The 27259-nt window shown below is 45.8% G+C and overlaps 1 protein-coding gene and 1 non-coding gene across 3 annotated transcripts in view; both read left to right on the forward strand.

Moving 5' to 3' along the window:
- SVOPL (SVOP like) overlaps positions 1-27259 on the forward strand; it is a 114541-nt gene that overhangs the window by 55367 nt on the left and 31915 nt on the right. For both annotated transcript variants that reach the window (XM_003929748.4, XM_010340366.3), the window contains exons 8-14: positions 2399-2524; positions 5660-5788; positions 16425-16498; positions 18491-18696; positions 19682-19793; positions 21429-21510; positions 26405-26494. In XM_003929748.4, the coding sequence (XP_003929797.2) occupies positions 2399-2524; positions 5660-5788; positions 16425-16498; positions 18491-18696; positions 19682-19793; positions 21429-21510; positions 26405-26494 (819 nt within the window). The remainder of the gene's footprint in view (positions 1-2398; positions 2525-5659; positions 5789-16424; positions 16499-18490; positions 18697-19681; positions 19794-21428; positions 21511-26404; positions 26495-27259) is intronic.
- On the forward strand, positions 22288-22416 carry LOC120365498 (small nucleolar RNA SNORA40). The gene has a single exon (XR_005580423.1). It is a non-coding gene; the product is annotated as a small nucleolar RNA SNORA40 (small nucleolar RNA).

Here is a 27259-nt window from a genome sequence, read left to right on the forward strand (position 1 = left end):
CCGGTGGGGCCTGGCCATGGTGTTCTCCGTGTTATTTGCTGATATAATCTCTAAGATACACACACACACACACACACACACACACACACACATATATATATATCCATCCATGTATTTTTTTTTTCTTATTTTTTTGACCCAGAGTCTCACTCTGTTGCCCAGGTTTGAGTGCAGTGGTGTGATCATGGCTCACAGTCTCAACCTCCCAGGCTCAAGTGATCCCTCCTTTCTCAGCCTCCTGAGTAGCTGGGACTACAGGTGCATGGCACTGCACCTGCCTAATTAAAAAACTTTTTTAGATATGGTCTTGCTCTATTGCCCAGGCTGGTCTTGAATTCCTAGGCTCAAGTGATCCTCCTGCCTCAGCTTCCCAAAGCACTGGGATTATAGGCATGAGCCTCCATGCCTTGCGTGAAATATATTTTTAAGTATAAAAAGCAAAGCATATGGCTCACACCTGTAATTGCAGCACTTTGGGAGGCCAAGGTGGGCAGATCACTTAAGGTCTGGAGTTCGAGACTAGCCTGGCTAACATGGTTAAACCCCTTCTCTACTAAAAATAAAAAAGTTAGCTGGGCATGTTGGCATGCACCTGTAATCCCAACTATTCAGTGGGCTGAGGCAGGAGGGATTATGCTTGAGTTAGGAAGGTGGAGGTTGCAGGGAGCCAAGATCACACCTTTGCACTCTAGCCTTGGCAACAAAGTGAGACTCCGTCTAAACAAACAAACAAACAAAAAAAAAGAACATGGAACAGTATGTATACCATGGTACCATCTGTGATAAAAGAAAAACAAAAAATTTCCTATTAGCTTGCTTAGAAGAAATGTAATATTGGTTCCTTCTGAGAATAGAAACTGGATGGCAGAGAACTTGAAGAGGGGATCTTTTCAGTCATCTCCTGCGTGACTTTTGAGTTGTGACCCAGTGAATGTTATCTAGCCAAAAAAGAAATCAACGAGATGTCATGGGGTCTCAGTTTTGTTTTGTTTTGTTTTGAGGTGGAGTCTCGCTCTGTCACTCAGGCTGGATTTCAGTGGCACGATCTTGGCTCACTGCCACCTCCGCCTCCCGGGTGCAAGCGATTCTTCTGCCTCAGCCTCCCGAGTAGCTGGGATTACAGGTTTATGCCCACATGCCCAGCTAATTTTTGTATTTTTAGTAGAGAAAGGGTTTCACCACCTTGGCCAGTCTGGTTTCGAACTCCTGACCTTGTGATCCACCCATCTTGGCCTCCCAAAGTGCTGGCATTATAGGCATGAGCCACTGTGCCCGGCCTGTTTTTTTCTTTTTTCTTTCTTTCTTTTTTTTTTTTTAAGAGGGGGTTTCACCATGTTGGTCGGGCTGGTCTTGAACTCCCGACCTCAGGTGATCTGCCCACCTTGGCCTCCAAAGTGCTTGGATTACAGGTGTGAGCCACCGTGCCCAGCATTTTTTTTTTTTTATAGTTTTACATGCTGGGTGCGGTGACTCAACGCCTATAGTTCCAACGCTTTGGAAGGCCGACTGTGGCAGACTCTTTGAGCCCAAGAGTTTGAGGCCAGCCTGGGCAACATAGCAAAACCCTGTCTCTACAAAGAATACAAGAATTAGCCTGGCATGGTAGCACCTGCCTGTAATCCCAGCTACTTGGGAGGATGAGGTGGGAGGATCACTTGAGCTTGGGAGGTGGAGGTTGCAGTGAGCCAAGATTGTGCCATTGCACTCCAGCCTGGGTGACAGGGTGAGACCCTGTCTCAAAAAAAAAAAAAAGTTTAGTGGTATTGTTAACTCTCTCCCCAGCTTAGTCTCCCACTTAGAGACAAAACTGAGCCATAGAGAAGTGAAGTGAGTTGTCCAGTTCACCCAAGTCATTTGAGGTAGTGATGGGAGTAGAACCTGAGTTATGTGGTTCTCAAAGTCTCTCCCATCTCACCCTTTAATAAGGGCGAGGTCGGGCACTGTGGCTCACGCCTATAGTCCTAGCACTTTGGGAGGCTGAAGCAGGCAGATTGTTTGAGCTCAGGAGTTCGAGACCAGCCTGGGCAACATGATGAAACCCTGTCTCCACAAAAAATAAAAAAAAAAAAATGAGCCGGGGTGGTGGTGTGTGCTTGCAGTCCCAGCTACATGGGGAGCTAAGGGGCAGGGTCACTTGTGCACAGGAGGCTGAGGCTGCAGTGTGCAATGCACCACTGCACTCTAGCATGGATGAGAGCGTGAGACCCTGTCTCAGAAACAAAAAACAATGGCAAAATGCTGGGCGAGGTGGCTCTCCAAAGAGGGTACGTGAAGCACATTGGACAGAAAGAATTTTAATCTTTTTTTTAAAAAAAAATTTTTATCCTTTTTTTTTTTTTTTCCCACTGTCATTATTCCCCAAACAAAGAACTTTAATCTTGGACTTCTCTCTCCCCAGGTGTTCTGGCTCTCCGGCTCCCTGCTCATCATTGGCCTGGCCTCTGTGATCATCCCCACCATCGGGTGGCGCTGGCTCATCCGTGTCGCCTCCATCCCGGGCATCACCCTCATCATGGCCTTCAAGGTGGGGAAGCCCTCATGGCTCCTTCCTGTCCTCCCCTCCTGCTGCTGGTCCAGCGGCTTTCATGCCCACAAATATCTTTTTTTTTTTTTTCTCAAGACAGAGTATCACTCTGTTGCCCAGGCTGGAGGGCAGTGGCGTGATCTTGGCTCACTGCAGCCTTCACCTCCCAAGTCCAGGTGATTCTCCTGCCTCAGCCTCCCGAGTACCTGGGATTACAGACATATGCCATCATGCCCGGCTGATTTTTGTATTTTTAGAGATGAGATTTCACCATGTTGGCCAAACTGATCTCGAACTCCTGGCCTCAAGTGATCCGCCAGCCTCGGCCTCCCAAAGTGCTAGGATTACAGATGTGAGCCACTGTGCCGGGCCCATGCAGTGCACTATTGCTGAGAATCACACACACGCCCCCAGGTGCTTGGGGACCAGTTAGCTTAGGACGCCAGTTGCTTCCTGTGAGCAGATTGTCTGCCTCTGTTGGTGTAGTCTAAGACTTTCTGCTGGCCAGATGTGGTGGCTCACATCTGTAATCCCAGCACTTTGGAAAACCGAGGCAGGAAGATCACGAGCCCAGGAGTTCAAGACCAGCCTGGGCAACATGGCATCTCTACTAAAAATAAAAATTTAGGCCGGGTGTGGTGGCTCACACCTCTAATCTCAGCACTTTGGGAGTCCAAGGCAGGTGGATCACAAGGTCAGGAGTTCAAGACCAGCCTGGCCAAGATGGTGAAACCCCATCTCTACTAAAAATATAAAAAAAAAATTAGCCGAGTGTGGTAGTAGGTGCCTGTAATCCCAGCTGTTTGGGAGGCTAAGACAGAGAATTACTTGAAACGCAGGAGGCGGAGGTTGCAGTGAGCCAAGATCATGCCACTGCAATTCAGCCTGGGTGACAGAGTGAGACTCCATCTCAAAAAAAAAAAAAAAAAAAAAAAAAAAAAAATTAACCGAGTGTTGTGGTCCATGCCTGTGATCCCAGCTACTCAGGAGTCTGAGATGGGAGGGTTGCTTGGGCCTGGGAGGTCAAGGCGGCAGTCAACTATGATTGAGTCACTGCCTTCCAGCCTGGGCAACAGAGCACCACCCTGCCTCTCAAAATAATAATAATAATAAAAATAATAATAAATTAAAAAAAGAGGCCAGGTGAAGTGGCTCATGCCTATAATCCCAGCACTTTGGGAGGCTGAGGTGGGCAGATCATGAGGTCAGTGGTTCGAGATCAACATGGCCAATGTGAGGCGAGCACATCACGAAGTCAGGAGTTTGAGACCAGCCTGGCCAATGTAGTGAAACCCTGTCTCTACTAAAAAATACAAAAATTAGCCAGGTTTGGTGGTGGGCACCTGTTGTCCCAGCTATTTGGGAGGCTGAAGCAGGAGAATCGCTTGAACCTGGGAGGCAGAGGTTGCAGTTAGCCAAAACCATGTCATTGCACTCCAGCCTAGGTAACAGAGTGAGACTCTGTCTCAAAAAAAACAAAAAAACAATAAAACAAAAAAAAACACACAACACCAACAAAAAAGGGCTTCCTTTTGACCAGAACTGTCATTTTCCAGTAATTCACCAAAATGACCAACACAAAGGGAAAGAAGAAAGGTCATCAGGCCTTTTAGACAACATGTGGCCACATACCTATGACTCTGTAAGAAAGATGGTATCATAGCTATGAAGGGGGTGGGCGTGGTTCAAAAGGAATGGCCCACAGGTGTCACCATGGCGGAACTGGAGGAGTCTATGATATTACACAGCGTGCTGTTGGCTTTGTTGTAAACAAATGGGTTATGGGCAGGATTCTTGCCAAGGGAGTTCATGTGTGTATTGAACATACTAAGCACTCTTAAGAGCTGAGATAGCTTCCTGAAACGCGTGCAGAAAATGATAAGAAAAACAAGGAAGCCAAAGGGAAGGGTACCTCGGTTTGACTGAAGCCCCAGCCCTGCTCCACCCAGAGAGGCACATTTATGAGAACCATGACGGGGAGCCTAAGCTGCTGGAACCTACTCCCTATGAATTCATGACATATTAAGTACGAAAAATAAAAAGATCTCTAGACTGTTAAAAAAAAAAAAAACTTAAAAGCATTGGCAGTGCATGGTGATGGCTCATGCCTGTAATCCCAGCCCTTTGGGAGGTCGAGGCAGGCAGATCACAAGGTCAAGATGAGACCATCCTGGCCAACGTAGTGAAACCTCATCTTTACTAAAAAGACAAAAATTAGCTGGGCGTGGTGGCACAAGCCTGTAATCCCAGCTACTCGGGAGGCTGAGGCAGGAGAGTTGCTCGAACCCAGGAGGCGGAGGTTGTAGTGAACCGAGATGGTTGCCACTGCACTCCAGCTTGGCAGCAGAGTGAGACTTCATCTCAAAATGTTTAAGGAAGGGATTTCTGACTGTGGAAGCGGTTGTGTGCTGGGAAGCTGGCATATCACTGTGGAGGCTGGGCATGAGGCAAGAGGAAAAAGGCTGAAAAATCGAGTGTCGGAATAACTGAGAGCAGGACTCAAACTGCTCACTGGCCCTGGGAATGCGGGGTCAGGGGCTGCTGTGGAGGAGCTTTCCTGAGGACGGGCCAACAGCCTTGATTGCATGAGGCGGGAGAGATGGGCAGCGGTCAGAGCTGATGCTCCAGCTTCAGTGGCAGCCCATGCTGTTTTCTGTGTGTGATGTTCAAAATATTCAGCATTCAGTGGGCTGAGGGCTTTGACAATCAGAACTGATTGCTCCATCGTGTGGGTGCTGGAGCCCCCTGCCCCTGTCACCCTTTGGTTGTTGCATGGTGCGGAGGTGCTGGGGTTCCTGGGGAGGGGCTGGAGAGGGGCGCCTGGGGCAGCGGCTGTGTACCAACTGAAAGTGAGAAGTTCATTATGTTAACAGCTGGTTTGGGCCCTACTGGTGCAAAGCTGAGTATCAGCCTGCCATCATCCTGGAAGGCACTATGATCAGAAGAATGTGACCCTTTTTGTAGCAAGTCAACTTTGAATCCAACAGAATGCCTGCTACATTGCATGATCTTTAAGCTGGTTACGTCTTTTTCCTATCTTGGGAAACTAGGACTGTCGGGCATAGAGCGATAAGAGCTGTACCCCTGGGTTCTACAGCAGGGGCCACTCTGATATTCTTGGTAATCTCCACCCAGTTTATTCCTGAATCTGCTCGGTTCAATGTCTCCTCTGGGAACACGCCGGCTGCCCTGGCCACTCTGGAGCACATTGCCAAGATGAACCGTGCCGTCATGCCAGAGGGGAAGCTGGTGGAGCCGGTCCTGGTGAGTGCTGACCCGAGGTCTTCTTGGACCACCAGCGGCCATTGGGAAATCCCCTCAGTTGTGGAAGGCTGGAGGGAGGGGGACCCTTGCTCTCTAGTCCTGTCCTAGAGGCGGGGCAATGGCCGGGAAAGATGTGAGGCTACCTCCATTTTCACTGTGAGCCATGGGACCCTAGTGAGTTACCTATATTTTTCTTTTCTTTTTTTCTTTTTGAGATGGTGTTTCGCCCTTGTTGCCCAGGCTGGAGTGCAGTGGCGCAATCTTAGCTCACCGCAGTTTCCGCCTCCTGGGTTCAAGTGATTCTCCTGCCTCAGCCTTCCGAGTAGCTGGGATCGCAGGCATGCACCACCATGCCTGGCTGATTTTGTATTTTTAGTAGAGATGGATTTCTCCATGTTGGTCAGGCTTGTCTCAAATGCCCGACCTCAGGTGATCCACCTGCCTCGGTCTCCCAAAGTGTTGGGATTATAGGCATGAGCCACTGTGCCTGGCCCTAGCTTTGTTTTTTTAATCAATAAAATGGAAATAATAACACCCACCTTGCAGAGATGTTCACATGATTTGGCATCTTTGACAGTAGATGGGAGGTTGTTTTCTTTTTTGTACTGGCCTGGTTTTATTTTGCTATGAATGTTATAAACCTCATTACGTGACTTTTTTCATATCTCTGAAATAGTTTCTGTAAGATAGATGTTAACTTCCTTGAACATTTAGTAAAATTTGTCTCTAGAGTAGTTTGACCTGATACCTATTTTGAGGGGTTGGAAGATAGTGAGACGTTGTTGAGCAGACAGTTCCTTTTTCATTTTTGTTGCTGTTGTTGTTTTTGGAGACAGAGTCTTACTCTGTTGCCCAAGCTGGAGTGCAGTGGCATGATGATCTTGGCTCATTGCAGCCTCCGCCTCCTGGGTTCAAGCGATTCTCCTGCCTCAGCCTCCCAGGTAGTTGGGACTACAGGCACACACCACCACGTCCAGCTAATTTTTGTACTTTTAGTAGAGACGGGGTTTCACCCTGTTGGCCAGGATGGTCTCGATCTCTTGACCTTGTGATCCTCCCGCCTCAGCCTCCCAAAATGCTGGGATTACAGGTGTGTCTAACTTGTGGTAAAATATGCATAACACTGTAATCCTAGCACTTTGGGAGGCCGAGGTGGGTGGATCACGAGGTCAAGAGATCGAGACCATCCTGGTCAACATGGTGAAACCCCGTCTCTACTAAAAATACAAAAAATTAGCTGGGCGTGGTGGTGCGTGCCTGTAATCCCAGCTACTCAGGAGGCTGAGGCAGGAGAATTGCCTGAACCCAGGAGGCGGAGGTTGCAGTGAGCCGAGATCGTGCCATTGCACTCCAGCCTGGGTAATAAGACCAAAACTCCCTCTCAAAAAAAAAAAAAAAAAAAAAAAAGTATACATAACGTAAAATTTACTGTCTTAACTTTTTAAATATATAGTTCAGTGATATTAAGTACATTTATATTGTTATGAAACCGTAACCTCTATCCATTTCCAGAACTTTTTCATCTTACAAAGCTGAAATTCTATACCCATTAAACAAACACTTTCTGTTCACCCTCCCACACCCTGTAAAACCACCATCCTATTTTTTGTCTCTATAAAATTGACTACTCGAGATCCTTCATATGTAGAATCACATATGAAGGATCTTTTTGTGACTGGTTCATTTCATTTAGCATAACGTCCTTAACGTTCATCCATGTGGCATAGGTCAGAATTTTCTTCATTGTCAAGGCTGAATAATACCTTGTTGTATGAATAAAGCATGTTTTGTGTTAGCTGAACCGAGGTATTCATCAGCAATTATGGCTGATGTTGCTATGAACATGGGTGACTGGATAGTTCTTCAAGGCCTCACTTTCAATTCTTTTTTTTTTTTTTTTTTGAGGCAGTCTCGCTCTGTCACCCCAGCAGTGGTGCAATCTCAACTCACTGCAGCCTCCACCTCCCAGGTTCAAGCAATTCTCCTGCCTCAGTCTCCCGAGTAGCTGAGACTACAGATACCTGCCACCATGCTCGGCTACTTTTTGTATTTTCAGGAGAGATGGGGTTTCACCCTGTTAGCCAGGATTGTCTCGATCTCCTGACCTCATGATAGACATGCCTCGACCTCTCAAAGTACTGGGATTACAGGATGAGCCACCGCACCTGGCCTCACTTTCAATTCTTTTGGATATATACCCAGATGTGGAATTGCTGGATCCTATGATAATTCTGTGTTTAATTTTTGTGAGGGGTCATTACACTGTTTTCCACAGCAGCGGAACCATTTTACATTCCTACCAACATTGCACAAGGAACCTAATTTTGCTACATCCTTTTTTATTTTTATTTTTATTTTTTTGAGATGGAGTCTTGCTCTGTCACCAGGCTAGAGTGCAGTGGCATAATCTCGGCTCACTGTAACCTCTGCCTCCCAGGTTCAAGTAATTCTCCTGCCTCAGCCTCCTGAGTAGCTGGGACTACAGGCACCTGGGAAGCAGAAATTGCAGTGAGCTGAGATCGCACTACTGCACTCCAGCCTGGGCAACAAGAGCAAAACTCCGTCTCAAAAGGAAAAAAAAAAAGAAAAATATAGGTAACTCACTAGAGTCCCATGGCTCACAGTGAAAATGGAGGTAGCCTCACATCTTTCCTGGCCATTGCCCCGCCTCTAGGACAGGACTAGAGAGCAAGGGTCCCCTTCCCTCCAGCCTTCCACAACTTACAGGCACCTGCCACCATGCCTGGCTAATATTTGTGTTTTTAGTAGAGATAGGGTTTTGCCGTGTTGGCCAGGCTGGTCTTGAATGCCTGACCTCAAGTGAGCCACCTGCCTCAGCCTCCCAAAGTGCTAGGATTATAGGTGTGAGCCACCACACCCAGCCAAGAAATCTTTTCATTGCATTCTAGCATATGATTGATTTTTGTTCATGCGTTAGTCTTATTACTTGAAGTATTTCTTTACATGGATTTGGACCTTTTTTGTTGTTGTTTGTTTAAACCGAACTTAAGTTTTCTTTTCAAAAAAAAAATTTCAAATTTTTTTTTTTTTTTTTTTGAGACGGAGTTTCGCTCTTGTTACCCAGGCTGGAGTGCAATGGCGCCATCTCGGCTCACCGCAGCCTCCGCCTCCTGGGTTCAGGCAATTCTCCTGCCTCAGCCTCCTGAGTAGCTGGGATTACAGGCACGCGCCACCATGCCCAGCTAATTTTTTGTATTTTTAGTAGAGACGGGGTTTCACCATGTTGACCAGGATGGTCTCGATCTCTTGACCTCGTGATCCACCCGCCTCGGCCTCCCAAAGTGCTGGGATTACAGGCTTGAGCCACCGCGCCCGGCCCAAAAATTTCAAATTTTATTTATTTTGTGATGGGGTCTCACTCTGTTACCCAGGCTGAAGTGCAGTGGTGCAGTCATAGCTCAGTGTAGCCTTGACCTCCCAGGCTCAGTCCTCCCACCTCAATCTCCAGAGTAGCTAGGACCACAGGAGTGTTCTAATTTTTAAATTTCTTGTAAAGATGGGGTCTTGCCTTTGTTGCCTAGGCCAGTCTTGAACCCCTGGGGTCAAGCAATCGATCCTCCCTCCTTGGCCTCCCAAAGTGATGGGATTGCAGGTGTGAACTGCTGCACCCCGTTATGCTTATTTTACATTCAGGGGATATGTGTGCAGGTTTGTTACGTGGGTCTGTTGCATGCTGCTGAGGTTTGGGGTGTGATTGATCCCATCATCCAGGCAGTGGGCATAGTGCCCAGTAGGTAGTTTTTCAGCCCTTGTCCCTTCCCTCCCTGCTCTGGGAGTCCCCAGTGTCTGTTGCTGTCATCTTTGTGTCCATGAGTACCCAATGTTGAGCTCTCACTTAAAAGTGAGAATATAGGGTATTTGGCTTTCTGTTCCCACATTAATTTTCTCTTTCTTTCTTTTCTTTCCTTTCTTTCTTTTCTTCCCTCCCTCCCTCCCTCCCTTCCTTCCTTCCTTCCTTCCTCTCTTTCTTTTTTTTTTTGACAGAGTCTTGCTCTGTCACCAGGGGCCAGGCTGTTACGCCATGGTGTGATCTCGGCTCACTGCAACCTCCGCCTCCTGGGTTCAAGCAATTCTCCTGCCTCATCCTCCTGAGTAGCTGGGATTACAGGCACGCACCACCATGCCCAGCTAATTTTTGTACTTTTAATGGAGACAGGGTTTCACCATGATGGCCAGGATGGTCTCGATCTCCTGACCTCGTGATCCGCCCAGCTCAGCCTCCCAAAGTGCTGGGATTACAGGTGTGAGCCACCGTCCTCGGCCTCCCGCATTAATTTTCTCAGGATAATGGACTTCAGCTGCACCCATGCTGCTGTAAAGGACGTGATTTCATTCTTTCTTTTGTGGCTTCATTAACCTGTTTAAAATTTTTTTTTAAATTACTGTCTTTGAGAATGAAGGTCCTCAAATTCTATTTTCTCTCATATTAACATATCGAAAGTCGCTTTGGTTAGTATCTTCTGTGTACATCTTTTGCAACTATCTTTAACCTTTCTGTATTGCTTCGCTTTAAATGTATTTCTTGAGTCTGGGTGTGATAGCTTTTGCCTGTAATCCCAGCACTTTGGGAGGCTTGGGATGAGAAGATCACTTGAGCCCAAGATTTCGAGACCAGCCTGGGCGTTAAAACAAGACCCAGCCAGGCACAGTGGCTCACGCCTGGAATCCCAGCACTTTTGGAGGCTGAGGCGAGCATATCACGAGGTCAAGAGATAGAGACCAGCCTGGCCAACGTGGTGAAACCCTGTCTCTACGACTGGGACTACAGGCACGTGCCACCACGCCCAGCTAATTTTTGTATTTAGCTGGGAGTGGTGGCATGCGCCTGTAGTCCCAGCTACTTGAGAGGCCGAGGCAGGAGAATCATTTGAACCCGGGAGGTGGAGGTTGCGGTTAACTGAGATTGCGTCACTACAGTCTAGCCTGGTGACAGAGCAAGAGTTCATCTCAAAATCAAAACGAAACAAAAAAACCCCAAAAAACAAGACCTCTCTGTACCAAAAAAAAAAAAAAAAAAAAAAAAGGCCAGGCATGCAGCCATAGTGGTCCACACCTGTAGTCCCAACTAATTACTTCGGAGTTTGAGTTCAGGAGGTTGAGGCTGCAGTGAGCTATGATCGTATCGTTGTACTGGACCCTGTATTTTAGTAGCCAGGACAACAGAATGAGACCCTCTCAAAAAAAGTATTTCTTGTAAAGCTACAGTTGATTTTTTTCCCTTCTTTTTCCTTTGTTTTCTTTGTTTTTGAGACGGAGTCTCAACCGGTCACCCAGGCTGGAGTGCAGTGGCACAGACTCTGCTCACTGCAACCTCTGTGCCCTGGGTTTAAGTGAGATTCCTGCCTCAGCCCCCCCAAGTAGCTGGTATTTCAGGCACCTGCCACCATGCCCAGATAATTTTTGTTTTTTTAATGGCGACAGGGTTTACAATGTTAGCCAGGCTGGTCTTGAACTGACCTCAAGTGGTCCACCCGCTACAGCCTCCCAAAGTGCTGGGATTACAGGCATGAGCCACCGTACCCAGCCAATATTCTGTCTTTAATAATGAGTTGGATCCACTTACATCTCCTGGCATGTTTGGGCTTCTGTCATTTAGTTTTATTTATATTGTTTTGAGACAGAGCGCAGTGGCTCACACCTGTAATCCCAGTACTTTGGGAGGCCAAGGCAGGTGGATCACCTGAGGTCAGGAGTTCAAGACCAGCCTGGCCAACATGGTGAAACTCCATCTCTACTAAAGGTACACAAATTAGCTGGGCTTGGTGGTGGATGCCTGTAATTCCAGCTACTTGGGAGGCTCAGGCAGGAGAATCACTTGAACCCAGGAGGTGGAGGTTGCAGTGAGGTGAGATTGTACCACTGCATTCCAGCCTGGGTGATACAATGAAACACTTATTTTTTTTTATATCCTATGAGAGTTTGAGTTTCTGTTGACATTATAGGCTAACAATGTAGAGAGAATCAGTATCTTTATAATACTGAGTATTCTTGTCCTGCTTCAAGTATATTTCCCCATTTATTAAATTCTTATTTTTCTCAGCAACATTTTTTTTTTTTTTTGGGAGATGGAGTTTTGCTCTTGTTACCCAGGCTGGAGTGCAATGGCGTGATCTCGGCTCACCGCAACCTCTGCCTCCTGGGTTCAGGCAATTCTCCTGCCTCAGCCTCCTGAGTAGCTGGGATTACAGGCATGTGCCGCCATGCCCAGCTAATTTTTTGTATTTTTAGTAGAGACGGGGTTTCACCCTGTTGACCAGGATGGTCTTGATCTCTTGACCTCGTCACCCACCCGCCTCGGCCTCCCAAAGTGCTGGGATTACAGGTGTGAGCCAGCGCACCCGGCCTCCATTCATTTTATTTTCTGTGTTGTGTGGCTGATTTTTGTACTTGTTCCCTGTAACATTTTTATAGCTTTATAACCCTCTTAACAACAGCAAATACCAATTTCTTGATTGTTCAATGGCACCCGTTCTGAGAGAATTCCTTGTGAATTGGTTGAAGAAGCCATTTCTCTGGAGAACAGCAGGAAGCGTCATTTTTTTCCTTTTCTCTCTCTTTTTTTTTTTTTTTTTTTTGGAAATGAAGTTTCTCTCTTGTTGCCCAGGCTGGAGTGCAATGGCGTGATCGTGGCTCACCGCAACTGTCTCCCGGGTTCAAACAATTCTCCTGCCTCAACCTACTAAGTAGCTGGGATTACAGCATGCGCTACCACATCCGCTTATTTTTAATAGAGACAGGGTTTTTCCGTGTTGGTCAGGCTGGTCTTGAACTCCCAATCTCAGGTGATCCACTTGCCTTGGCCTCCCAAAGAGTTAGGATTACAGGCGTGAGGCACTGTGCCTGGCCCAAGAAGTATCTCTAACATGAGTATTGGGTACATTTGGGCATGCGTACTGTCTAAGCTGACTGCGGGACTTCACCATCTCCACATGTTCATTCCTGGCTCCTGCCTGCATCCCAGCTCCCCACCTTTCTCTCTCTCTGTAGGACATTTATTCTTGGAATTGACAGGCATATAAATCTCAAATTGAGGAGAGAGAGAGAGAGAGAGAGAGAGAGAGAGAGAGAGGGAGAGAGGGAGAGGGAGAGAATGAATTGTGGAGCAATGTGTCTGTTCATTTTGCATTGTTACAAAGGAATAGCTGAGACTGGCTGACTATTAAAAGAGGTTTATTCGGGCTCATGGTTCTGCAGACTGTGCAAGCATGGCACCAGCATCTGCTTGGCTTCTGGTGAGGCTTCAGGAAGCTTCTACTCAGGACAGAGAGTAAACAGGGAGCAGGCCTGTCACATGGCAAGAGAGGTGCCAGGCTTTTTTAAACCAGCTGTCACATGAACTGGTAGAGTGAGAACTCACTCATTACTGCAGGGAGGGCACCAATTCCTTCATGAGGGATCCGCCCCATGACCTGAACACCTTCCATAAGGATCCACCACCCACAATGGGGATCACATTTCATCATGAGACCTGGAGGGGACAAATAATCCAAACTGTATCAAACAAGAAACCCAAACTTCTTTCCAAAGGATGCAGAATGATTCCATTATTCTAGTTTATTTTCCAAATGTTGGAAATACACTCTCATGGGTTTGGAGTTCAGAAAGCTACTATTACAGCATCAGTTCACTTCTGCCTTCCTACTGAGACGCTGACAATCACGTCTTACCTCACAAAGCAGGGTGGGAGGATGAACTAGTTGCTAGGCAACTGTGATTAAAAGAAGGAAGCTGTTACGGTTAGAGGGACGAGAACATAGTCTTTAGGTAGCTGTAAAATTGTGATTGTCAATAGTGTAAACAAAATAGTTGCAAAAGGAACAAGTCTTAGCAGAGATAATGAACTCAAAACCACGCATAGCTGTAAGATTCTCAGCTGAGTACAACCATTTTTGGCATGTGCTTTGTGAATCGGATTGCAGTAGTTCCAACTCCAGGACTGAGGAGCACTCAGGTCAGAAATGAGTGCTCTCTCCTCTTTCCTCCTCCTCTTCCCTCCCTCCTTCACCCTCCCTCCATGATCCCCCAGCCCCATCCCCCGTCCTCCCTGTACATTCTCCAGCCTCCCTTTCCATTCCTGCCTCCTCTGTCTGGCCTCCTCCCTCCTTATCCTACTTCCTTTGCTTTCCCTCTCCTACCTCACCCCTCCCTCCACCTTCTCCATCCCCCATCTTCAGCTTCCCTCCTCCCTCCTTCTGTCCCCTCTTCTGCCTCCTCCCTGCTTTTCTTCTCAAGCCTTCAGCTTGTGGCCTCCATCCGTCATGCCCATTAAGTGATATCCTCCACAGTCATCTCGTTCTTTTTTTGAGACAGTCTTGCCCTGCTCACCCAGGCTGGAGTACAGTGGCGTGATATCTGTTCACTGCAATGCCCACCTCCCGGGTTCAAGCGATTCTGCTGCCGCAGCCTCCCAAGCAGCTGGGATTACAGGTGTGTGCCACCACGCCTGGCTAAATGTTTTGTATTTTTAGTAGAGAAGGAGTTTCACCATGTTGGCCAGGCTGGTCTCGAACCCCTGACCTCAGGCGATCCACCCGCCTCAGTCTCCCAAAGTGCTGGGACTCCAGGCGTGAGCCACAGAGCCCGGCCATCTGTAGTCATCTTTTGAGCAAGGCCCAGAGCTACAGGCAATGGACCCTGCCTTCAGTCTGGTTACAGTCTTACAATCTGGGTAATGAAGTGAACATCACATATGAAGGAATCAATAACAGAACAGAGCCCAGATGCTTAGAACCAGGTGAGTGGTACAGAGAGATGTGTGTTTGTGGGTATGTGTGTGATCAGAGCAGAAGGGACTGAGCCATGGCAGTTTGAGCCACTTCGGGGGATAAATGGGACATAAATTGAGCATTCAAAGGAGGGAGAGCCTGCTGGGAGTGATGGCTTATGCCTGTGATCCCAGCATTTTGGGAGGCCAAGGCGGGTGGATTAGCTGAAGTCAGGAGTTCAAGACCAACCCGGGCAACATGGTGAAACCCGGTCTCTCCTAAAATTTACAAAAATTAGCCGGGCGAGGTGGTGCATGCTTGTAATCCCAGCTGCTCTGGTGGCTGAGGCAGCAGAATCACTTGAACCTGAGAGGTGAAGGTTGCGGTGAGCCAAGATCATGCCGTTGCATTCCGGCCTGGGTGACAGAGCAAGACACTGTCTCCAAAAAAAAAAAATAAATAAATAAAAAAAAAAGGCACTGATGAACTGAGACCAGAGGCAGGAACATGTGGTGGGTCTTGGTCAGACTGGGAAGAGTAGTGGAAGAATGGGGTGGGTTGTGGGGCTGGTTAATGAGTACCCCCCGCCAAATAGAATAATACTAGTTGATAGTAAAACAGTGACTATAGTTAATAATAATTGTACACTTTAGAATAACTTAGAGTATAATTGGATTGTTTGTAGCTCGAAGGATAAATGCTTGAGGGGATGGATACCCATTTTCCATGATGTGCTTATTTCATGAGATGTATCGAAACCTCTCCTGTGCCCCATAAATAGACATACCTCCTATGTACCCCACAAAAATGAAAAATTAATCATTGGAGCAAGAGGCCTCTAAGTACCCTTCAGACTCTACCTTTCTGTGACAACAAAATCCAGGTCATCCAGGATCACGCTCCCGGTGTCTCTAGAAAGAGCCTGTAATCCCAGGTCTATTTCTGAGAAAAGCGCTGTTGGTTTTCAACGGCGTGCCCTCGTCTGAAGCATTCTTAGCTTTACAGAAAAATCCATTACTGCACCATCATGCAACTCATCCTTAATTGTTTTTATCCAAAGGTATTGAATAAGTACTATGGACAAGAAATTTTGCTAACTATACCCCTTAGAGACAGAAATTAGGCATTGTCTCCTCTTTCAACTTAGAGACAGAAATTAGGCATTGTCTCCTCTTTCAACTCTATGCCATTGTTTTCCTAACAAGACTCATTCTCTTTTTTTTTTTTTGGAGATAGAGTTTCGTTCTTGTTGCCCAGGCTGGAGTGCAATGGCGCGATCTCAGTTTACTGCAACCTCTGTCTTCCAGGTTCAAGTGATTCTCCTGCTTCAGTCTCTTGAGTAGCTGGGATTACAGGCATGCACCACCACACCCGACGAATTTTGTATTTTTAGTAGAGATGGAGTTTCTCCATGTTGGTGAGGCTAGTGTCAAACTCCCAACCTCAGATGGTCTGCCTGCCTCAGCATCCCAAAGTGCTGGGATTACAGATGTGAGCCACCGTGCCTGGCTCATACTCTTTTTTTTTAATACAAGAGTTTTCGTTTTAATGCTAATTTTAGATGAATCTCCAATCAGTTTCACAGTACTTTCAAGTTTCCTCCTACCCTCCCCACCTCTGTGCCAGTGCTGGCAAGCAGAGGAAGAGCAAAAGGTTAGCATCTCAAGTTTAGCGAGTTTTGGTACTTGTCAATGATAAGAAAAAGCCAAAAGACAGATTGGCTGTGACAAATGTGTTAAAAACAATGATCTCTGGGTTTGTGTCAGCTGTACTCATAGGAGCTCAGTGGGTATCCCACACCACTGTGCTCCAGTGTGATTCTCATCTTCTGTTATCTAAAACAGTGAAAACACCTTTGTTCATCCTTAACCTGTGCAGTATATTCTGTCTCCCTCTTTTCATTACCCCAGGAAAAAAGAGGAAGGTTTGCAGACCTATTGGATGCTAAATATTTACGGACCACATTACAGATCTGGGTCATATGGTAAGAGTGTAATGATTTCAAAATTAGTTTTAAATAGAGGCATCGGGAGGAAGCCTATTTAAGTAAATCTATCTGAGTGCCACTGGGGAGAAAAACATGACCAACTCCAAATAATCACATCCAGCAATGTCTTGTCTTTCTACAAACACCACCACTGCTAAATAAATCAGTAAATAGATACATAGGCAGATAGAGGAAAAATCTCTTGATTGTCTTCAACCAGTTTTTAAATTTTTCTTATGAGCGTATGAGCTCACTTTCTAACTTTTGCAGCCTGGTGGTTTTCCTCACCACAGGACAGAAACTGGTCCTTTGAAGTCACCAATCAAGTTCAATGGCATAGACTCTCATGGTACCCTCTGTGATTCATTTCTCTACAGCATTATTTTGAGTAAGCACATTTTCTTTTTTTTTTTTTTTTTTTTGAGACCGAGTTTTGCTCACATTGCCCAGGCTGGAGTGCAATGGCACAATCTCAGCTCACCGCAACCTCCGCCTCCTGGGTTCAAGCGATTCTACTGCCTCAGCCTCTTCAGTAGCTGGGACTACAGGCATGAGCCACCACACCTGGCTAATTTTGTATTTTTTTAGGAGAGACGGGGTTTCTCCATGTTGGTCAGGCTGGTCTCGAACTCCTGACCTCAGGTGATCCGCCCACCTCAGATTCCCAAAGTGCTGGGATTAGAGTCATAAGCCACTGTGCCTGGCCTGCAAAGATCTTCTAAATAGGATGAAAACATGCTGGCTGTAACAGAAAAGATAGATGAGTTTTGATACTTTAAATTAGGAACTTAGGAACCATGTCATAAGATATCATCAAGAAAGCTGGGCGCGGTGGCTCATGCCTGTAATCCCAGCACTTTGGGAGGCTGAGGTGGGAAGATCACCTGAGGTCAGGAGTTTGAGACCAGCCTGGCCAACATGGTAAACCCTGTCTCTACTAAAAATACAAAAAAATTAGCCTGGCATGGTGGCAGGCGCCTGTAATTCCAGCTACTTGGGAGGCTGAGGTAGAAGAAATGCTTGAACCCATGAGGTGGAAGTTGCAGTGAGCTGAGATCATGCCACTGCACTCCAGCCCTCAAGCCTGGGCAACAGAATGAGACTCTGCTTTAAAAAAAAAAAAAAAAAAAATCCTGAAGAGCCTGAAAGGTAAGCTTACCCATTGGGAGGAAAAATTTGCAATGTGTATTTCCAACAAATCATATATACACACACACACACACATATATGCATACATATATTATAGTTTTTTCAACAGGAAAAAAGACAACCCAGTTTATTTTTTAAAAAATTTTTTAGGTTTTAAAAAATTATTAAGGTTTTAAAATTTATTTTATTTTATTTTGCATTCATAGAGATGGGTCTTGCTTTGTTGCCCAGACTGGTCTCAGACTCCTGGCCTCAAGCAGTCTTCCTGCCTCGGCCTCCCAAAGTGCTGGAATGACAGGCATAAACCACCATGTCTGGCCAACAGCCCAGGTTAGAAATAGGCAAGAGTCTTGAACGGGCATTTCACCGAAAATGTATACTGGAGAAACACATCAAAACATGCTCAACCTTAAAGTCCCAAGGGAAATACAAATTAAAATCCAACCAGATACCACTCCAGATCCACCAGTCCACGAGAATGGCTAAAATGAAAGACTGATAATACCAAGGGTTGAGAAGGATGCTAAGTAACTGGAGCTTTCATATGTAACTGACTGGAGTTCAAATTAGTACAGTCACTGTGGAAAACTGGAGGTATCTATTACAGCTGGAAGTATGTGTATACTATGGCCCAGCAATTCCGCTCCTAGGTTTACACCCAACAGGCATGTGTGTATCTGCATGATGTGTAAGAGGCACTTCCACAAATGTTCTGTGCGGCAGCCTGGCTTCCTCCCTTTGCATTTCTACATTCTGCACCTTTCACTTGCTGTTCCCTCCCCATTCATCCTTCACGTCTGGTGTCAGCGTTTGCCAGCGACATTCTTTTCTCACTTCCAGGCTTGGAATCTCCTTTGCCTACTACGGGGTTATCTTGGCCAGTGCTGAGCTGTTGGAGCGGGACCTGGTCTGTGGTTCGAAGTCGGACTCTGAGGTGGTCGTGAATCAGGGGGTCTCAGAGGAGGGCCAGAGCCCCTGCCACTGCCACGTGTTTGCATCCTCCGACTATCGGACCATGATCATCAGCACCGTCGGTGAAATTGCTCGTAAGTGTCCCTCTGCATGTAGGGTGGCCTGCGTTCACTTGAGCCTCAGTGGAGAGAAGTATGACCCTGTAACGTGGGTCCTGCCTTGCAGAACTGAACAAGTTGCTAAATGGTGCCAAAAAATAACCAGTCTGGATTGGTGTTGGCAAGAGAAGTCTGGAGCTTTGAAGTGCTGTATTCTATCAGTCCTAAGGTGTTTTCCCCTCCTCACATTTTAACATCTATGAAATTGGAATGTGGCTTACAATGGCTTGCTGGATTGCAATTGACAGCATTATTTCTATTTTATTTATTTATTTATTTTTTGAGATGGAGTTTCGCTCTTGTTACCCAGGCTGGAGTGCAATGGCACAATCTCGGCTCACAGCAACCTCCGCCTCCTGGGTTCAGGCAATTCTCCTGCCTCAGCCTCCTGAGTAGCTGGGATTACAGGGACGTGCCACCATGCCCAGTTAATTTTTTGTATTTTTAGTAGAGACAGGGTTTCACCATGTTGACCAGGATGGTCTTCATCTCTTGACCTTGTGATCCACCCGCCTTGGCCTCCCAAAGTGCTGGGATTACAGGCTTGAGCCACCGCGCCCGGCCTATTTCTATTTTAGTAGACATAAAATGATGGTACTTGAAAATCAATGGCTGAATGTTAAATTGAGCTGATGAAAAAAATCAATGGCACCTTGAATTTGATGAAAACGTATAAAATATTTAAAATGCCGGCCTAGCAAGCTGGCAATCTACAGTAGATCTGCACGATATAATAAGTATCCTGGGCACCAGCACTTATCATTCTTGGACCCACGTGGGTAAAGTATATTAAAAGAGTCTTGAAACTGATGATAACGTGACTGGATTTTGGCTGGAATACTCGTGAGGTTTGGATGAAGTTGCTTCTTTCTGAAATGTCAAGGATGAGTCCGTGCCAGGGTTGCAATATGCCACTTGCCTTCCAAGGTCCCAGAAATTGTCTTTACTGTTTGCTTTCTAGTGAATCCTTTAAATATCCTGGGCATCAATTTCCTGGGAAGACGGTTGAGCCTTTCCATTACCATGGGATGCACGGCTTTATTCTTCCTTCTCCTCAACATCTGCACGTCAAGGTATTTGCTATTTGGTTGCTTCAAGTTTTATGCAGTGGTTTCTTTTTTTTTTCTTTCTTTCTTTTTTTTTGAGACGGAGTTTCGCTCTTGTTACCCAGTCTGGAGTGCAATGGCACGATCTCGGCTCACCGCAACCTCCGCCTCCTGGGTTCAGGCAATTCTCCTGCCTCAGCCTCCTGAGTAGCTGGGATTACAGGCACGTGCCACCATGCCCAGCTAATTTTTTGTATTTTTAGTAGAAACGGGGTTTCACTATGTTGACCAGGATGGTCTCAATCTCTTGACCTCGTGATCCACCCGCCTCGGCCTCCCAAAGTGCTGGGATTACAGGCGTGAGCCACTGCGCCCAGCTGTAGTGGTTTCTAAATAGAGTCTCCTGAACCATGGTGTTCGGTAGTTTCAGGGACAAGTCCCTTTCACCCAGGAGAGTAGAGAATGGGCTGCCTGTTTGACTAGAATGGTCTTGCCTGGTCCCTGCTACTCCCCTTCCCTCTTCTTACGGACCCCATTTTCTTCCAGCTGTCACAGGATTATGGGTGCCAGTGATGTTGTGCTCACTTTACCCACCAAAATGCTGAGGATCGTTATGTAATGCTTCCCGGATAATTGGGACTCTGGTTTTTTATCACATTATTTGAACCAATACCAAGAAAGTTTTGTAATACAGACAACGTGCTTACTTGTGCCTTCTGCTCATTTCACTCTTAATTTGCAGTCTTGGGTCGGCCTGAGCTCTCATGTGTGTCATTTATTCTACAAGTTGTCTGTACTATTTTCCAGGGCATGGTAGCAGTGGATGTGCTTTTTTCCACCCCCTTAAAGACAGGGTCTCTCACTTTGTCACCAACGTTGGAGTCCAGTGGTGTCGTCTCAAGTCTCTGCAGCCTCCAACTCCTGGGCTCAAGCCATCTTTCTGCCTCAGCCTCTTGAGTAGCAAGGACTACAGGCACACACCACCATGCTGGGCCAATGAAAACAAAACTTTGGTGGCTCATACGAATAATCCCAGCACTTGGGGAGGCTGAGGTAGGTGGATCACTTGAGCTGAGGAGTTGGAGATCAGCTTGGATAACACGGCAAAACCGCATCTCTACAAAAAATACAAAAATTAACCAAATGTGGTTGTGTGTGCCTATAGTCCCAGCTACCCAGGAGGCTGGTGGGAGGATCACTTGAGCCTGGGAGGCTGAGGCTGCAGTGAGCTGTGATTATGCCACTGCATCCCAGGCTGGATGACAGAGCCAGATTCTGTCTCAAAAAAAAAAAGAGAGAGACAGACAGTTTTACTATGTTGCCTAGACTGGTCTTGAACTCCTGGCCTCGAGCAATCTGTCTGCCTTGGCTTCCCAAAGTGCAGGGATTACAAGTATGAGCCACCGCACCCAGCAGGTGTGCCAATGTGAGGAACCAGGGTGATTGGCAGCTGTGGGGAAATGGAGAGGGTGGTGGAGAGTAAGATTGGAAGGAGGTTTGCTTAAGGACCCCACAATCAGGCCGGCTGAGAAGCAGTACCCTACTCGGGTTCTGAGTTATCTGTGGGTGTGTCTTAGCATCCACAGTGCCCTTGGAGCTGGGCCACCCGAGGTGGTTCTCCATGCTGCCTTTTATGATTTCTGTCCGCTTCCTGTTTTCTAGTGCCGGCCTGATTGGTTTCCTCTTTGTGCTGAGGGCTCTGGTGGCTGCAAACTTCAACACCATCTACATTTACACAGCTGAGGTGAGTTTCCATGCAGGGCTAGCTTCCAACAGGGTGTGTATGGTGAGTCCCTTCGGGTGTCCATCGAAAGGTAATGCATCCCTGGTTTCTGCTGACTTTTGATGATTTTCTAAAGACGGTCTGTTAAAAAGACACCAGAAGTTTATTTGATGTGAATTTCCCCTTACCCATTCAGTCTATTGAAAGCCAGTCTCTGGAAGATAGCATCTTCTTCCTTCCTTTAAATAGCATGCATATAAAAAACACCTCATTGCCCTTGCGCTAGCTAGGCTTAGAACACTAGGCTTAGAATAGGTAGCTGTCAAATGTCAAATTTCTTTTCTCTCTTTTTGAAATTAGAACACATTTTTCACTGTTAACTCTTTGGGAAGATCCCTTTCCCTCCATCTGTTATTTGCTACATGTAGCTTAAACTTGAATATAATCTTAATTTATTCTTAGTTAATTTATTGAATTAGTAATTTATTGAATCTTCATGCAAAGTACTGCCTGAGGTAGCTGGAGTATTTCCTCATAAACCTCCCACTTTAAAGAACTAATATTCTTAGAAATGAAAGAGTATTTGAATAGGGAACTTAACAGTATTTTCACTAGTTTTGTCATTCATTGAGCTACAGGAAATAGTGCTTTAGACACTGATAAAGCTGCCTTCGAATGGGGAAGTCTATTGTGATGGAAGATTCAGGATGTCAGAAACCATTAAACCTGCAGAGAAAAGTACTTTTTCTCCCACACACAGATAAAAATAGAAAACTATGTGATATTTGAATTATACATAAAACTTTATTTAGTTCCATTAACAAAATCTAAGTTGACTTATAGACAGGTGCAAAAAATAAATTCTCTTTTGCAATCCAGAACTCATTGTTCAGTGTAAGTTTTGCTACAAATGATACCTGAGACACTTAAATGTGATTGGAGTATTGATAACCATCAAGGGTGGTTCTATGCTAGGTGCAGTGACTCATGTCTGCAATCCCTAACCTTTGGGAGGCTAAGATGGGAGAATCACTGGAAGCCAGGAGTTCAAGACTAGCCTGGCCAAGAAAGCAAGACCCCCATCTCCACAAAATTTAAAAATTAGCCAGAGGTAGGTGCATGCATCTATAGTTGTAGCTACTTAGGAAGGGGAGGCTGAGGCAGGAGGATTGCTTGAACCCAGGAGTTGGAGGCTGCAGTTTGTTCTGATGATGCTACTGCACTCCAGCCTGGGCAGCAAAGACCCTGTCTCTAAATTAAAAAAAAAAAAAAAAAAGAGCCCGGCATCATGGCTCATGCCTGTAATCCCAGCACTTTGGGAGGCCAATGTAGGCGTATCACAAGGTCAGGAGTTCGAGCCTGTCCTGGTCAACATGGTGAAACCCTGTCTCTACTAAAATACAAAAAATTAGCTGTGTGTGATGGAGGGCACCTGGAATCCCAGCTACTTGGGAAACTGAGGCAGGAGAATAACTTGAACCCAGGAGTGCAGATCATACCACTGCACTCCAGCCTGCCTGCCGACAGAGTGAGAAAAAAAAAAATTGATTTTACGACCATAGAATAGAGAGTTTGAAAGCATAAGGTATGAGGAAAATCTCAGCTACATCAAATTTGTATTCCAGTTTGATGTTGACTTGGTATATCAGAATGACTTTTTGTTTTAATGGCTTTTATCTTGAGCACCTGATATCTGAGGTTAAAGATGTTGACATTTTTCACAGGTCTGTACTGTTCTCGACTGTGATAGCTTAGGAATGAATATGATTTGAACTCACTCATGTTTACAGAGGGCATCAGATGGAGAAGGAGGCAGATCCACCCACTCCAAAAATGACCCTAAAGTAAATTGGTCGAAGAAGTTAGATCCCAAAGATTCTTGGTGAATTTTGAAGTCTTCATCTCTATATCCATATTAAAAGGAGATGAAAGAAGCCAAAATAAAAGAATTAGGGCCGTGAGGACAACGGGTTTAAACATCAGTTCTGTGAAGAAGGGCTAACTTGAAATAATTCATTTGATGATAAATTTTATTCCCGATCTGTAGGGGAACTAAGGTGACCTTGATGAACTGTGGAAGGAATTACAACATGAAATTCCTTGAATAAAAGTTAATTCTCTGGGTGTGGTGGCTCATGCCTGTAATCCCAGCCCTTTGGGAGGCAGAGACAGGCAGATCACTTGAGGTCAGGAGTTTGAGACCAGCCTGGCCATCATGATGAAAACCCATCTCTGCTAAAAAAATACAAAAAGTTAGCTGGGCATGGTGATGGGTTCCTGTAATCCCAGCTACTTGAGAGGCTGAGGCAGGAGAATCACTTGAACCTGGGAGGCAGAGGTTGCAGTGAGTCGAAATTGCACCACTGCATCCAGCCTGGTGACAGAGAGACTGTCAAAAAAAAAAAAAAATTTATTGACTTCAAATAATTTCGTGTAGTTAAAAAAATTGCATAATAAAACAAATCTAAAGTTTAGAGTTAATTTGTCATTTTGTGAACCAAAAAGCCTGTGTGTAACATGGCATACTTCTAGAACTACATTTGGAATGTACCCTCAAACATTTATTTTGGGAATTTGCTCGTTTTGAGGGTCATCTCTAAGTATTTTATTTTTTATATTGATTTCTTTTTTGTGTTTTTGAAATGGAGTCTTGCTCTGTCACCTTGGCTGGAGTGCAGTGGCACGACCTTGGTTCACTGCAACCTCCACATCCCTGTTCAAGTGATTCTCCTGCCTCAGCCTCCCAAGTAACTAGGACTACAGACATGTACCACCACGCCCAGCTAATGTTAGTATGTTTAGTAGTGATGCGGTTTGACCATGTTGGCCAGGATGGTCTCGATCTCCTGACCTCGTGATCCACCCACCTCAGCCTCCCTTAGTGCTGGGATTACAGGCATGAGCCACTGTGCCTGGCCTATATTGATTAAAAAAAAAAAAAAAATCAGACGTGTAACTAAAAATGATAGTTTTCTGTTATTCTGTCTTCCAGACAACTCAGAATGTGAACAAAGGACTTTATCAGTATTATAGCAAAGAAACCATCACGTGAATTCATTATTTTCAGTCAGAGCAACCTCATTTTTCAGAAAATAATAAAGCTTCCCAAAAAGATATTCCACCCCCAGGCCTTCTCCTGTAAATATAGCTGTGTCCTATGAGGCGGGAAAGCATCTTGCTTTTTGCATTTGACAGATGGTGGCAAAGATGTGGCCAACTAAAGGATGCTACGTGCTTTGCCTTAGAGAGTTGATAAAACTGTTTTATCAGTATTTTATAGCACTAAGAAAATGTTCCAACATTTTGAGAAACAGTTCTTTCCTAGAAAGTATTCTTCATATAATTCTATGTATTCAGTAATACTTGCTGACTTCTTAAACGTCTTCTAGCTCCTTTAAGAATTTTGAATCAATGAAGGACCAATTAAGAATGAAGAATTATTAGGTTTTACTATAAAAATAGAAAAGTTGCAGCAAGAAAGTAGAATACGGCTGGGTGTGGTAGCTCGTGCCTGTAATCCCAGCACTTTGGGAGGCTGAGGCAGGAAGATTGCTTGAGCTTGGAAGTTTGATATCAGCCCGGGCAACAAAGCGAGACCTCGTCTCCATAAAATAAAAATAAAAATTTAATAAAATGTTAAAAAGGTCTGGGTGCGGTGGCTCACACCTGTAATCCCAGCCCTTTGGGAGGCCAAGGAGGGTGGATTACTTGAGGTCAGGAGTTTGAGACCAAACTGGCCAACATGGTGAGACACCTCCCCACCCCACTAAAAATACAAAAAGTAGCTGGGCATGGTGGCTCACACCTATAATCCCAGCTACTTGGGAGGCTGAGGCAGGTGAATCACTTGAACCCAGAAGGTAGATGTTGCAGTGAGCCAAGACTGCACCATTGTACTCCAGCCTGGGCAACAGAGTGAGACTTCATCTCTAAATAAATAAATAAATATGTTAAAAAGAAAGAAAGTAGAATTTGTGCTAAGATTCTGCAACAGCAAAGAGGCTAGGGAATTTTAACAAAAACACAAGGGCCGGATGTGGTGGCTCATGCCTCTGATTTCAGCACTTTGGGTGGTTGAGGTAGGAGGTTTGTTTGAGGCCAGACACTCAAGACCAGCCTGGCCAACATAGCAACACCCCATCTCTAATTAAAAAAAAAAAAAAGAAAAGAAATAAAAATAAGAACACAGGGGAATAGTGTGGCAAGTACCTAGCCTTCTAGTCAATTCTCTTAGCTGTATTTGAAGACTTCATTAGATCTCTGGGGAGTATTTTCTTTCCATTCTGGTGAATCACTTTTATATATTTATAGTTCTGAAGTCTTTCTAAAATTATATTTGGAATATTCAGTGAAACACATTTTTGGAATTTGCTCATTTTTTTTTTTTTAATTTTATTTTTTGAGACTAAGTTTCACTTTTGCTGCCCAGGCTGGAGTGCAATGATCTCGGCTCACTGCAACCTCCACCTCTCGGGTTCAAGCGATTCTCCTGCCTCAGCCTCCCGAGTGGCTGGGATTACAGGCATGCACGCCCGTGCCTGGCTAATTTTGTATGTTGAGTAGAGACAGGTTTCTTTCATGTTGGCCAGGCTGGTCTCAAACTACCGACTTCAGATGATCTGCCGCCTTGGCCTTCCAAAGTGCTGGGATTACAGGCATGAGCCACCTGCCGGGCCTTGGAATTTGCTCATTTAAAGGATAATTTTGAAGTGTTTATTTTTTGCTGATATTATCCCCCAAATTTAAAGTTATGTGCCTGAGAAAGTGAACACCTTCTGTTTTATGTTCTGTAACTGTGTTTGGCATTCTGTGTATTCCAAAGCCTGACGTGGGGAGGGAGGGTAAGAGGAGGGCTCGGGGAAGGACAGACAGACAGACGGAAACTGACTGGTGCTTTCTATGCCTCTCCCTGCAGGTCTACCCCACCACGATGCGCGCTTTGGGAATGGGAACCAGCGGCTCCCTGTGTCGCATTGGTGCAATGGTGGCGCCATTTATATCCCAGGTACGGCCAAGGACTCTGTAGGGAGAGTGAGTCTGAGAGAGGTGGGAAAAGCGGAACCCCAGGGCCCTTCAGATGAAAGGTGTAACCAAGGATTTCTATGGACTTTGTGAGTTTTCCAGAGGTGCCGTTTCCCCGCGGTTTGGTGGATTTAGGTAGAGAGAAGCCACGTGACTGCTACCAGGCTTCCAGGCTTCCGTCAGTAGTATGCATTGCATTGCATTCAGGGTTTGCTCCGTTTTATGCTGGGTATTACTGGGGGAAGATAGAAAACAATGGACAACACGAGAAGCTTGGGCAGCTGAACGACAGTGGCTCGAAACCTGAGTTAGAATTGTTGGTCTGGTCCGTTGTCCAGGTGGCAACTGAAAAACAGAGCCTGAGCGTGCTGGCAAGTTCAACTGAGGTGCAGGGAGGTGGCGCTGGGCACAGGTGAGCCAGGCGTAGGCTGGGATAAGATCCAGGGGTGACTTGGAGCCGTGGATGGAGCCTTGTTTTGGGAGAAACAACAGAGGCAGCTACGGTGCCCCTCAGAGTCATGGTTCCTCAGAGGTCTGTGGAGCTTACCATTTTGCATTAGTCAGTCTTTTTTTTTTTTTTTTTTTTTTTCCTGCAAAAAACAGAAATCCAGGCTGGGCACAGTGGCTCATGCCTGTAATCTCAGCACTTTGGGAGGCTGAGGTGGGCCGATCACCTGAGGTCAGGAGTTCAAGACCAGCCTGGCCAACATGGTGAAACCCCGTCTTTATTAAAAATACAAAAATTAGC

This window comes from Saimiri boliviensis, chromosome 10 (assembly GCF_048565385.1).
Source record: "Saimiri boliviensis isolate mSaiBol1 chromosome 10, mSaiBol1.pri, whole genome shotgun sequence".
In the NCBI taxonomy this organism is placed as follows: domain Eukaryota; kingdom Metazoa; phylum Chordata; class Mammalia; order Primates; family Cebidae; genus Saimiri; species Saimiri boliviensis.